Consider the following 13,901-nt stretch of genomic DNA (forward strand, 5'->3'; position numbering starts at 1 on the left):
AAGAGTTATGAAGGAGTTGATGCGGCCATATGACCTGCACAGATATACACAGGCACAGGCTTTTTAAAAGGGAGCTCATATTGACTTCTCTTTTTCTCCTTGATCTTCTATGGACCTAGGACATGGTGGCATGAGTTAGGGGATTTACATCCATAGTAAATGTTGCTTTGTATGAAAGCTTTTTTAAGCCCCGCACCCTACTTTAATATTTTTTAAATGGTTCAATAGACATGGATCAAAGTATTAATAAATAATTTAAGCACTCATAATTTAACAATGAATATGGAATTAAACAAAATGGAATACCAAAACGGAATTCATGTGCCTGGAATAAGGCTTGGATTATGATGACGAAAGGTGGTCCAAGTTCTTTAGACATGAGAATGGGCAAGTTGTGGGATCTCAAACCAATCTGAGTCCTGTTCCTGTAAACCATATTTAGCAAGACCACATTCCTCTACCATGCATATTTTGTATCTCAAGTCAAATCATGTTTTATGTCACTTTGCCAACGACAACCATATAGCATTTGCCTTCCAAATGTTAACGTCATTTTTAGTATCCCTCAACATAGGAACAGGGCTCAGCATTGAACTGCTGAGAATTGTCTACCGTGCTACCCCTGATATGAGGTACTTTGAAATGAAATGTAGGAAACAGGGCAATTTTTCCCTACCGACTGTAAAAAATTGATTCCATCCAAAAAAAACTACCGACTCTGATGAGTTGAGTAAATAGTACAGCCAATACACTCAACTAAATGCTACTTGAATCTGTAACATTAAGATCATCTAAATTAAATGCTGTTGTTCCTGGGACTCAAATTTCTGTATACTGTGAACTATGTCCTTAACTTTTTCAGATAAGTGGTGAGTGTGTTCTTCAATATCTTTCAAAACCATGTCCAGATGTTCCCGATATACTGTGCACTTTTTGTTTGCCCGATGAAGCTGGTATGATAGTTCACGGATTTTCTTTGCATCCTCCTATATAACAAGAGAGATACAATAAGAGTTAGTCTACATGATGAGAATGACTGGTCATATGGTTCATTAACTGGAGCATGTCAGGTCTCAAGAAGGGGAAGAAGAAAGGATAGCTCAATCCAAAACCAGCCTAAAGAGTTCAGTTGTAGGGAGCAGAGGTGATTTCATATCTGCAATATATCCAGTGGTGATCCAAACACCAGCATAAAAGAGTGGATATTTGTTAAAAGTTTCAAAAAAGAGATAGGAACAATCAAGAGTTGCTGATAGTCCTGGCGTTACTAGAGAGATCAATCAGATAAACCTTCTTTTATTCATAAAACCAATCAGATAAACCTTCCACATAATGTATTATGTGCCAAAATGTGAATAATGGCTAATTCCCATTTCCCAACCATATAATTGTTTGACGAGGACATGTCTTTGTTGTGTTGTAGCATATTTGGTCATTATGACCAGATTTGATGTATAAATTAATAATGGGTCAATAAGTTAGTCATGACACTATTTTCTTCAATTAATTCTTCCTTTTCTTTTTCCTTTTTGTGGAACTCTAATGATTAAATTGCAAGATGTAAAGACCAACTTCCAATCATGTAGTAACTTCTGGGAAGAAATAAATGCATCTCCTATGATCTATCATGACACAATGACATACAACTTTCATACATCAAAAGATAAGCTGCAGATTCAATGGACCAAATCTTCCAAGCAATACGATATGATGCTTTAAGGCTATTGTGGCTTTGCTCAAATGCTAAAGAAGAGTGAGGAAGATAAATGAAGACTCAAGTCTTAATAGGTCCAAGTGAACATTGTGGTCCAAAAGCCCATGCATAACTTGTTGAATCTGTTTTCATCTCAAAGATAACACGAATCAGGTGGTAGGAAGATTATTTTTTGTGAGCAATAAATCTTTTTATTAAAATAATAAAGGAGAAAAAATATACAAGAAGTCTACTGGCTTTGTCAGCCGGACTACATACCCCAAAACATCATTACTCTGAAAACCTGAATTGGCAGCCACTGAAAATATGCCGTCTTCCAAAATGTGGATAGAAGAAATATACGATCAGCCCAAAAAGTTCAATCTTAACACTAACACCCCAAACCCATTATATCTAACTAATCAAAACTCTTTTACACTCCAATTCCCTAGACTACCTTTCAAAAATAACCCAAAATTTCCAAAGAAAACCATTGCCTGGAGCCCTGGACTCTTAACTCAGCAAATCATCAATAAAATTATTTCCACAATGAAAACTGGAATCCACAAAAGTCTTACTAGAATTTTTAAAGTGCTTCCTTTTTTCAGTTTCATAAAGATTTTCATGGCAAATTTCTTTCCACCCAGAATGAAACAGATCCAGACTCTTGCCAACTTGTACTTCATTATCAACCACCCTATTCAAATTTCAAATCCTTGGTTTTTACCTTAAAAACATCATCCATCAGAGAAACAAGATCAGCACCTTGTATGTCCCTCGTATCCTCAATTTTTTTCCAGTTAACATCAACCTTTACTAGCTTAAAATTGAAAGAATGGACTATGTGCAAGCATGAAAACCCAAGATAGCCAGCTCACCACCACCACAGCATCACATTCAACCATAATATTTCTTAGATTTAACAACTTGCCAATTCTTAACCCTTATAATAATGCTAAAAGTTCTGCTTTTGAAGAGTTTCCTTGACCAACCAGACCCAAATATAGTGCTACTATAGTACCATTTTGATCCCCTTAAACACTCCACCAATACCTGACAGTCCCAGGTCCAATGCAGCCATCTAAGTTCAGTTTTATGTAGTTATTGCTAGGTGGTTCCCATTGTGTCTGAATCACAACCCTTGAAGTCAGAGGAATACCACCCTCTGAAGAGTTCATCCATAGAAAATGGTGAAAAAATGTCCAATGCCCTTGCCCAATATACACTTTGACTGTGATACTTTCAATAATATCTTACTTTATAATGCATCTTCTCCTTGCCACAAGGCCCAAAGCACTGCCATTATTGCACACCTCCACAAGATTTCCCCCTTCATCGAGGCACCAAGATGTCAGGTTAAACAAGATAATAACATCCATTGGAAGATCCCACCTACAACCAAAAAGAAAAAGAAACCATCTCCAAAAACTAGAAACAAACAAGTAGGAGATTAGTAAGTAGAATAATAGTTAATCACTTACATTACAAAGAAAACACCTTCCAACAGTGTGGAGATATGCACCGGTTTAATCTTCTTTAGCACATCAAAAGTGTTGGTTTTCTCATGAAACACCTTCCAACAGAAAGCTCTTATCTTAGGAGGCACCAGTCTACTCCAAATTTCTTTCACCAAAAAATGTTGAGGAACAGGAGAAAAAAAAACAGGAGTGGAATAAGAAAGGACTGAAAAAAAAAAAAAAGATGCATATGGGTACAGCCCCAAGGAACTGGTTTTCCAAATCCTACAATCCAGTTTAGACACAATAAAGAAAAAACTCTATTCAGAGACTCCAAGTTGAGGGCATCAGGTATCTTAAAATCCCTAGGGCCTCTCTGGAGCCCAAAGTCACAATTGATCCCCTGAGTAGCATATTTAGAAGTTGAGTGACAGGTTTGGATTTTTTTTTATTTTTTTGAAAAAAGGTAAGGTAATTTTATTTAGAAACAATATAACATAAAGCAGGGAGGGAAACAAAGCCATCCCTCCCAGGAAAAAGATCAAATCTCCCACAGGTTTGGATTTATAAGATGATAAAGAATGGAGGGTTGGGATTGGTCTTTCAAGTGTCTATCAACCACCCACACGTCCTCCCAAAATTCTCTTATTCCTCCACCAGTAAGAATTGTAGCAGATTTGATTAAGGAATTTGGACCAAGAAGTGGAAGAGTGTATTCTGTTATTGGAAAAGTTAAAAGAGACAAACATTTCTAGAGCTACAGCAGATGGATTATGGTGGAAAGAATGCAGAGAAGGAAGATTCTCAGTTAAATCCTTCTACAAGGCTTTACTGAGAGATGGTAGGGATTCAGAGTTCAGACCAGGTAAAAGGAGTGTGGGGTAACCCAGCACCCACAAGGGTAGAAACTTTTGCTTGGCTGGTGGCGCAACACAGTATTTTAACCTATGATCACTTGAAATCCAGAGGCTTGCAGCTAACAAACTATTGCTATATGTGTAACCAGGAGGAAGAAACAGCCATCTATTTATTCTTCTCTTGTAGTGTGGCAAACTTCATGTATAAGTGTTTCTCCTTTATGTTTGGGGAGAATGTCTTTCATCCTTTGGTCCCAGCAGTGTCATTCTCCGAGTGGCCAAAAATCAGAGGAAGCAAGAAGGCCAAAATCCTGTGGAGCTGTATTCCATTCGCAGTATGCTGGTCCATCTGGAAAGAGAGAAAAAGAAGGGTCTTTGAGGACAAGGCAAAGAATGTTGAATATTTGTTAGCAGGAGTGAGCAACTCGATTGCAGCTTGGGCTATCAGTCTTCCAAGGTTCGACCAAGTAAATAAGTCTGATCTGCTAGAGAATTTCTGGAGCACTCTGGAGTTGAATCCTTGTAATTTTGAGTCTTTTACAGTGTAATTTCTGATTAGTAGTTGGTTTGTCAATTAGACAACCATCTTTCTGAGATGTACTGCTTTTTTTTCAGTTTTGATGAAATTTCTTTTTTATCCTTAAAAAGAAGTTTTCAGCATTGCAACTTTTTTTTGAAGAGGATAAAGGTAATTTTATTAAAAATGAAAAAGAAAAAAGTATACAAGATGTATATGGAGGGGCCCCTACACTCAAGACAAGGGAGCTCTCTCAACCAAAACAAACCATGAACAAAACAACCAAACCCAACAAGCATAAAACACCTATAACACCAAGACCAAACACTACATTTAAAACCAAATAAAGCCTAGCCAAGGCCCATGAATAGGTAAGGCAACCCGAGAAACCCATTCAACTAGTTCTGAGAAGACAAAACAGTGAAGCCACCGACAAGGGGAAGACAGAAGGCCCAAGAAAATTACATCAAGGCTACAGATCTTCCTCTACCCTTAATGCTACGCTCCTTTCCAGCCCTAATTCTGATACTGCCGTACTGGAATGCTTTACTACCTTTATGTCATAAAAATGCTCGATAAGTTTCAACTTCCTACAGCCTGGAAGGTAATCCAAGCTGCCAGAAGACCATTCTGATCCACAGCTCTCAGATTTAGGCTCGTCTTCGGAGACCGAACTACAGTCCACATCTGAAGGGATTGTAGGGACCAAACCGAGTTCTTTTTATTATCAATAACTCTGAAAAGATTTCATTAATTAGAAGAGCAGGCTCAGGAGTGGATTAAGGCAAGAGAACTCATTTTGGTTTTGGCACACTTTTAATTCTGGACCAAAACGAGTTCTCTTGCCTTAATCCACTCCCGAACCTGCTCTTCTTGACCCATGGCAAAAGACACCCCCAGCAACTTCCCAAAGCTCATTGTATCCTCAACACAGTTATCAACTCCTTTAAGGATCGATTACTCAACTGCCGGGTCTAACCTCGTGCATGCACCATCACTAACTGAACCAGGCACTGGGAGCGGACTGAGAGAGAGTACACTTGATGCATCCCCCAAGCTAGATCGATTTGAGGGAAGGTCAGGAGAGGACGTATTGGTAGCTGGCCCTAGAATGGGCTTCAGCCTATGCCAAATGGTTCCCAATGGAACCAAAGCTTGTGACTCCACACAAGGGGGGTCCAGTAGTGTTGGTGAGAGTGGGCCAGCACCCTGAGAATGGGCCCCCACATAATACCATGAAGAGCTCCAAAACAGTAGGCCAATTGACCCTGAATCCCTGGGTGGGCTCGAGACCACACACAAAGGCCCACCTTCCAGATTCACAAGAGTCTTCTTCCCAAAACACACCCGCTCATGTTCGAATTTAAAAATCCTGCCAAAAACGCAGCTGCCGAAGGAGGAGCTATTGACAGTGGAACGATCTGAAGATTCACCGCTGATAGAGAGTTTGAACGCCCGGCGGGAGAAGGAACAGCCTCTGCACCACCATTGGAGGTAGTCCGTGGCGATACTCGACCGTGACGCCACATTGTCACGGGTGACTCCTTCATCGCGCCATCAAGCACCTACAGTGAGCCATCCGAGTGCCAGCCACGTGCTTTCATGGTGCCAACATGTGTGTCATGGGCGGGCTTTGCTTGTATTTTGTAAGGGGAACCGCCAATGGCGTAATTGTAATTACTTAGTATGCTTTTCCATTATTTTGATGTTTCATATTGTCACTCCCCCAAAAGCTTAACGTACTCTTTGAGGGGAGGTAGGTAGTCGAGTGAGCTCATAAGCGTGTAAAGGTTAAGCACGAGATCCCCTCGACACTGTACTGTGTGCTTGTGCTTACCACTGATTAATGCAATACAAGTAGCCTTTTGCTAATTCGTGTGCCTTCTTGTTGCCTTTCTGTGTGTGTTTGCTTTGTTTCGTAGGCTTACACGCCCATTTCGAGTGCCGCACGGGGCCCCAAAGATTACCCCCGTGACAACATGACGTTTTCTGCATCGTCGTTTGGAGCCGATGGTGTCTATAGAAGCGGGGGTTTCTTTATGCATGGCAGAACTCACCGCCGTCACTTGTTGAGGAACCCGGCCTTCACCTGTGCCTGCATCCTGGTATGCTTGTTCTTGGGTGACAGTGGCTCCCCTATTTAACTCACTATGGTTCAAACAAGGTAAAACAGAGCACCACTCCCCTACTTCAAAAACACAATCTTCCACCACTAAATGAAACAAGTAACTGCTGTTCAAGACGTCTAAAACAAAAAATTTTGGGATGTCTTGAACCGATCTGCTCCAAATCATTATCCGCAAAGAGTTGATCTTGCTCCAGTTTAGGTTGTTTGAATCTGCTTCAATAAAACCGCCGCAAGCATTGCCTATCTCTTTAAACACTGAGGGGCAACATACATGGAGAGGTGCCCCAAAAACTCTAACCCACCAGCGCCCATAACCAATAGCTTGCCTTTCACTGCAACCAAATGAACTCCATTTGGACAGAGCTATGTGAGAGTCGTTGAACCAGGACTTACCAGAGTGCAAAGCTCCGATCGCTTCCAACTCTGTAGGAAATAGTAGGAGCGCTTTATTTCCTTCAAACTGTCTTGCATGCATCTTTCCCGGTATCCCCCACAACCAAGAGGCCCAGTTCTCCACCTCCTTGGGTGAAGGACAGAGCCCTGGAAAGCCAGCTATTAGACATTGCCGAGGCGGTGGGTGCTCTCAGCAGTGGATGAAGAAGAACAGTTGAAGAAGAAATATACTTTGCTCTTAAACCTATCAATTATTATACTTTTTAGTAGGAAATATGACTAAGGCCTGAGGCTTTAGTGCAAATACAAGGGAAGTATGAATCTAATGCTAGTGCAAATACAAGGGATTTTAATTTTAAAGATGAATGAAAATTGGAAGATCTTATAAGAAAGCATAAGGCTTTAGACACTGCTGATGTTTATGTGCTAAAGGGCACATAAAAAAATAGATGCCTATGTGCTAAAGGGCAAAAAGGTCATCAGCAATAAATCTTGAATGAAGTGTGGAAGAAAGGAGATAAAGAAAAAGTTTGCCAATGTATCATGTAGTTTTCTATACAAATGTATTATCATTTGATCTTGTGAAAAGTCCTTTTTTCTGTTCAAATGGCCAACATTAGTCCATTTGAGCTGGAACTTAAACTATCAGGTCATCATGAAATAAGAAGTACTCTTCTTAAGAAGGAGCTGGATATTGTTATAAAATGATTAAAAGGTGTAAGTAGTGGAGGAAGGTTGGATGCACAGTTACGGTGGACGGATGGACTAGTGGGTGTAGAAGGTCCATTACGAACTTCTTAATGAACAACCCAAATGGAACTATATTTTTAACATCTATGAGCACTTTACTGTTCAAGTTGTTCAAGTTGCTTGAATCAGTTGTAATTCTCTATTTATTGGGCATAGGGGCAGTAGAGTGAGGTGCCACCATAATCAACTGGTTCTTTCTCTCTTCTAATCAGCTATCTTTCCTCTTTCTTTACCTTCTACTCTTCACACCCAACCATGTTATCTGTCATATATCAGATTCCTCCTCCTCATTCTTCTATTCTTCTTCTTTATTGTTTTATTTTTTGGAAAGATTATAATTAGATCTTCTTCCTGGACTGATTGCATGTCCAGGTCTTATTTCTCTTAATTTTTTCTTGGTCATAAGTCCAAGAAATTTTCTTTAGTAGATTATTTTTTGATAAGTAAAATAAAAATTCATTAAAATAAAAGAAGAATATGAATTGTTAGTGATAAGGCATCACCTGCTTACATGATAAAGAAAAAAAAAGAAGATGCCCAGATTCAATGGCTCTACAATGTTTTCCTCATGAAAACTTCAGATTGCAAGGTATAAAGATGAATTTTGCAGCATTGGTCGATGAAAGGAATGAATCTAGGGCAATCAGAGTAGTTACAGCCATGGTTTGTAATATTGGTGATATTTGGCAAAATTTCCCCGAAATATCCCCATTTTGCTAGGTGGTAATACAAAATTTTCCAGGAAACTTATTTTTTTTCAAATATTTTCCAATATTTTGCCGATATGTTGGCGATATATTTCATTAATAGACTATATTTTTAAGGTTTAAAATTTCAGAATATCATTGAATTTTTTTTTTATATTTCATTAAAATCATCATCTTTTTTTAAAATGTCTTAAAATAACAAATAGGGAATTGGTGATTGGATAGTTGGATTACTATTTTTGAAACAAATCATTACTAAGTCATTATGATTCAAAAGAAAAGAAAAATGCATATATCTATAAAAGAGTATTCTCAATCTAATCAAAACATGTTGTAACAAAAAAGAGAAAAGTCAAAATGGAAAGGAAGTGACATAATTAATGGAGAAAATATGGCTAAAAAATGAAAAGGGAGACTGAGAAATATACCTATTAAAATCTCTTATTTTCCCCTATTTGATTTATATGGTCTTTTGTCGTGGTTTTTTAGGTCTTAAATGTGCAATTATACTTCTAATGATCCCTTGAAGGTTTATTAACTAATTCCATGTTTCTAGAAAACTTTTTTTGACTTTTTTAGATTTTCTCAAATATCTTAGAGAAATTAGTGAAATATCCTTGATCTCTCCATCTCTACATGGTGAAATGTCCATCAATATCAGAATTGCAAACCATGGTTACAACATGTCCCCAGTGTAGTCTAATGGAATCAGCATTGGAAGTGGACTAGAATTGATGACTGCAAGCAATCCATGGGCCTGGGGATGGTCCATCTCCACTGATGAATTTATACATTTAAGGCACTTTGCAATATAAATACAAACCACACCTTACCTTTTCAAAAATGAAAAATACAGCCACTGAATTTGAAATTTCTCTTTGAGGTAAGAAAACATTAAATTCATAGCTTCAGCTTGTTCGATACATATAGCATTGGAGTAGAATCCATTATTTCTGTGTCAATACTAGGTTGCCTTTACAGATTAAAAGAGAGTTTACTAAAGTCAAATTTCTACATTAAGTACTATAATAAAAACACAAAGATAAAAGAACTCACCACAGATCGATTCTGAAGAGAACCACGACGAACCTTTGAAGAAATTAGTAGTGGATGATTATGGTCCTTCTCAAATTTTGAGATAATCCATTTCCCAGGTTTTTCTCGTTTTAGGTTGACCATTGCCTTGCAGCCTTCCCTCGTCACTGCAAGTGGCCTCTTAATTTTCCCTTTCTTAAAACCTTCTTTATTACATACAAGTCTCCGTGAAATAACAGCCCCATCAATCTTTGAACGACAGTATGTGCTTACTCGAGTGACAAATCCAACACGCCTGGCATAGGCCTCATAGAATGCCTTGGCAGTCTCTTCTGACTCAAATGCCATACCCTCATAAGGTTCCATATTTTCATCTCTTTCATGTGCAACTGGCCCAGTTCCTGCGGGATTTTCTATCACTTCGCCATCCTCACCCACATGAGGATGCCTTATGATGGAGGTCTCTATCATCTCTCCTTCATGAAGATCCCTTCCCAGGGAATTCTCTATCATCTCATCATTGTCACTCATAGGAGATCCAAGGTCCACTACCAAAAAAATATAATAGCAACCATTATATTTCAAAAGCAGATATAATACTCTTTCAACGTTAAATGTTCTGGAGGTTACCCAAAAAAATGTAAAATATTTCGAAACAACAACAAATTTTATCAAACAGCTGGTATGTGCACTGATGCAGACATGAATGCGCAGGAAATCAATTTTTTTTTTTTTTTTAAATCCCGCAATCGACTAATTGGGTGCTTATCATAGCTAGAAAGAATTTAAAAGATTTTTATTTTGGCTTTCACTGAATTGAAATGCATGAGTTCATCATCTAACATGGAATCATTTTACAGGAACGACACTTCAAATTCAAATGAGCCCATTTGGGGACTTCAAGAAGTGAACCCTTTTGTACCTTCCATTAGCTTTCCGGTGATTTCTCGACACTAGATGATCAACCCATGTTTCCAAATAATATAAAAAGACGAAAATGCAATGGTTTAAGTCCACTTGGCTTCGAAAAACACACTTGAAGAATGACAGGTGATTAAATGCGAAACTGCAGAATGTGATATTCAATCGCTTACACTAGGTACCTTGAACTATATTAGTATTATTCTGCTTCATACAAGAGTTAGAATCGATTGCAGAAATGGATTAAGAAGTTATTAAAATTTTTAAATTTCTTATCCCCCTATCTCAAAAACGAGTTAGCTTTTTCCCGGTAACAGATGAAGAGAAGATAACTAAAACTTACTTGATTTCTTCTAATTGGTGGTTCTTTGTTGACTGGTTTTTCCCCTTAAATGGAGCCAGAGAAAGAGATTCTTAGGGTTTGGGATTAATAGGAAACGCCGAAACGGAGTGTGCATTACGAAGGCTACAGGTGAACTGGTGAGAAATTACCAAGGCTATACGTGACACGTAGAAGGAATGGTTCTTTTCCCGGGAGGATGTTTGGATTTTCTCCCTTCTTTCCTTTTCCTTTATCTTCTTTTCCTCTTTCTCTTCCTTTACTTTCTTTTTCTTTTCTTTTCTTTTCCTTCCTGGTTCTGATTTTCCCAACCCAAAAATTCTAGGCTTGAGCATGGATTTTGTGTTCAACCTTGGCCCGGATCTACATAAAGCCACAAATTTTAGGGCCAGGCCCTGGCCTAATATTTCAAACCTGGCCTGATCCACATATATTTAAGCATACACATTTTTATGTATAATTTATATATATACACATGTTATTTTAATTACTGTATATTTTATATATAAATATTACAATATGACACTTATCATTTATATTATATATAATATTTTGTATTATATAATGTATAAATATGATTATATGCATGTTATATGTCATTTAATATAAAATATTATATATATGTAATATTTCATATGTGAAAGACATAGATCTGGAATCAAGCCCACCTAGGCCCAGGCTTAGGTTAGCCCTTATCATATGTGCAAAGCCCAGCCTAAGCCCAACCCAGTTCACATTCACCCCTAGGTTAAGGAGGCTCTAATACCATTTCAAGGAACCATTTATCTTAAAAGCTTAAGTTGTTAGGTGATGTTTTTGAATAGGCTTTTTGTTCTCTAACAAACTGGACTAAATGGGGTTAAATCTGCTTCTGATCCAATTATTAATTGATGCAAGTTCTAGCATCCGAATTTGACATAATTGGATTTAGGGTTAAATACGATATCTGACTTTCAGAGTCCATTGATAGCCCTATTGGGATGAAGTCTTCTTTGTTTTTAGTGAGTCTCAGTGATAGTCATGTTGAGACTTAAGTTTATTCTTACTTGTCAATTAACCTAGCATTGTAAAACATTGTTTTCTAATGAAGATTTATTTTTTCATTTCATATTGTGCATTTTGATGCATGGGGTCCATGCTTTTATTTTAGTTGATGGTGAACATTGGTACTTAATGACTTTTATTGATAATACTATTCTTAATACACGGATATATTTACTTTAATTCACTTGAAGAATTTACACAAGGAAATAAAAACTTCTCTTATATGATCTATACTCAATTTTACGTGGATGTTTACATTTTCCAATTAGATAATGTGAAACAGTTTATCAAAGGATAAACATATATCATAATTCTTATTGTAAGACACCTCAATAAAATGGTATAGCTAAATGGAAGAATAGACATTTTGTTGGAAATGGCTTAAAGCCTACTATTGCAAATGCTTGGCAAGATCCTCCAATACAATGTCTTTTATAAGCTTTTTTATCCTAAAGCTCTTCTCTTTTGCTGTTGCTCTTTTGGTCTTTGGGTGCAATTGTTTTGTTTATGACTTGTCTCCTTCATGGGATAAACTTGAATACAAGTTTATTTATTGTGTTTTCTTAGGCACCCTTTGTCTCAAAAGGGGTATAAACATTATCGCATTGAGTGATTTAAGTTTTATGTTTCGTTATATAAACCCCAATCTTATTTTTCTATTTCTCTTTAGGGAGAGATTTGTGGTGATGATAGATGAGTTTAATTTCCTAGATCTAGTTTGGTTTCTACTCCTTTTGTCCTTAGTTCTCATTCTCATACCAGTTTGTCTTATGTAGACTTATTCACAGCATGGGCTTCAAGCTCGACCTATGGACGTTTTACACTATTTTAGGCTTGGGCTTCGGGCCAAGCCCATTTAAATTTTGGCATAATCTAACCTCAAATTTGGACCACAAACAAGTCTACTCTCATCCTCAGTAGGTCATTTAATTTATCCTCTTCATGTTTTTTCTCATTCTCATCATCATTAGGTCCAATATGCATTTAAGGTGTAAAGCAACCAGAAGCTATGCAGTCAATGCCAATGGGCTGACCCTTAGGAGGCAAATCCACATTTTAATCCATCTTCTTCTAAACTAATATAATTCCTTTGCCTTCACCTCTTGTCATTGACGACCTTGATGTTCTTATTGCCCAATACAAGGGTGTCATATCATATATAACTAAGTGCGCTATATTAGAAAAGATTAATGCCATATGCAATAGCATGTTGAAACTAATTGATTTTCTAGATTAATGCCATATGCAAGAGCATGTTGAAACTAATTGATTTTCTTGAAGGAAAAGAGCCTATTAAGTTAAGTGGGTCTATACTATAAGGGAAAATTCCCGATAGGTACCCTGCACTTTAGGTCAAGTGTCCATTTAGTATCCGAACTTAAAAATGTGACAATTTAGTACCCAATTTTCGAAATGCAATAATCTAGTACCTCCTGTTAGCTAGTCATTAAGTGTCATGGAAAAAGACATAAATGCCCTTCAAGTGTCATCTAATTTTCTTTATCAACCTTTTATTAATAAAACAACAACGATCTCAACTTCCCACTAACCAAACCAAGACTGGATTTCCTACACTCGTTTGGTATGTGCCGAAGTGCACTTCTAATGAGATTGGAACACGTTGATGTTCCATTTCTTCTTCCCTCTCGTTTGTTCCTCCCCTCCTCCCTCCTCTGTGTTACAGAGAAATGAAAACAGAGAGTTTTCTGCGTGGGCTATGGGCTCATTAGAAATACATATAAATAGTCAAACTGAGAAATGTATTTCTATTTCTAATGAACCTCCCCCATAGCCCACAACCCACGAAGAAAACTCAGGACATCAACTGAGGGGCGTTTGACTAACTGCGTCAAGAAGAAAACTGCAGTTTGTATTTCTAATAGCTTGCCTTTGACTAACTGTGTCAACTGAGGGGCGGCTCTGATGAAGCGCCTTGATGTCCTGAGAGGCGGTTGTATTTCTCTCTCTTGATCAGGAGCGTCAAGCATGGGCCATGGTTGCAGCTACGGAGGTGAACTGAGAACACCACCCCTCCCATTGGCCTTGGTGGTGGTTAGTG

At 37.8% G+C, this 13,901-nt stretch overlaps 1 protein-coding gene across 2 annotated transcripts; it reads right to left on the reverse strand.

Moving 5' to 3' along the window:
- Positions 1-650: 650 nt before the first annotated feature.
- Positions 651-11,015, reverse strand: LOC148845149 (protein FAR1-RELATED SEQUENCE 5-like). Of its 2 annotated transcripts, none has more exons than XM_088953772.1 (3): positions 10,802-11,015; positions 9,559-10,085; positions 651-986 (listed from the first exon to the last, which is right to left on the reverse strand). In XM_088953772.1, coding segments are annotated over exons 1-3 (723 nt in total). In that variant the 5' UTR covers positions 10,803-11,015; the 3' UTR covers positions 651-791. The 2 variants fall into 2 exon arrangements, with proteins under 2 accessions (XP_088809898.1, XP_088809899.1); XM_088953773.1 differs by lacking the exon at positions 651-986 and adding an exon at positions 4,013-4,356 and having other exon boundaries at positions 10,802-10,959.
- Positions 11,016-13,901: the final 2,886 nt, after the last annotated feature.

Source organism: Nelumbo lutea, chromosome 7 (genome assembly GCF_056320005.1).
Source record: "Nelumbo lutea isolate HS-2025 chromosome 7, American lotus-T2T, whole genome shotgun sequence".
NCBI lineage: Eukaryota > Viridiplantae > Streptophyta > Magnoliopsida > Proteales > Nelumbonaceae > Nelumbo > Nelumbo lutea.

Coding starts and splice junctions, on each gene's coding strand:
- LOC148845149 (XM_088953772.1), bottom strand. Junction 987..9,558: donor CTCTTCAGAATCGATCTGTG/GTGAGTTCTTTT, acceptor CTTGTTATATAG/GAGGATGCAAAGAAAATCCG.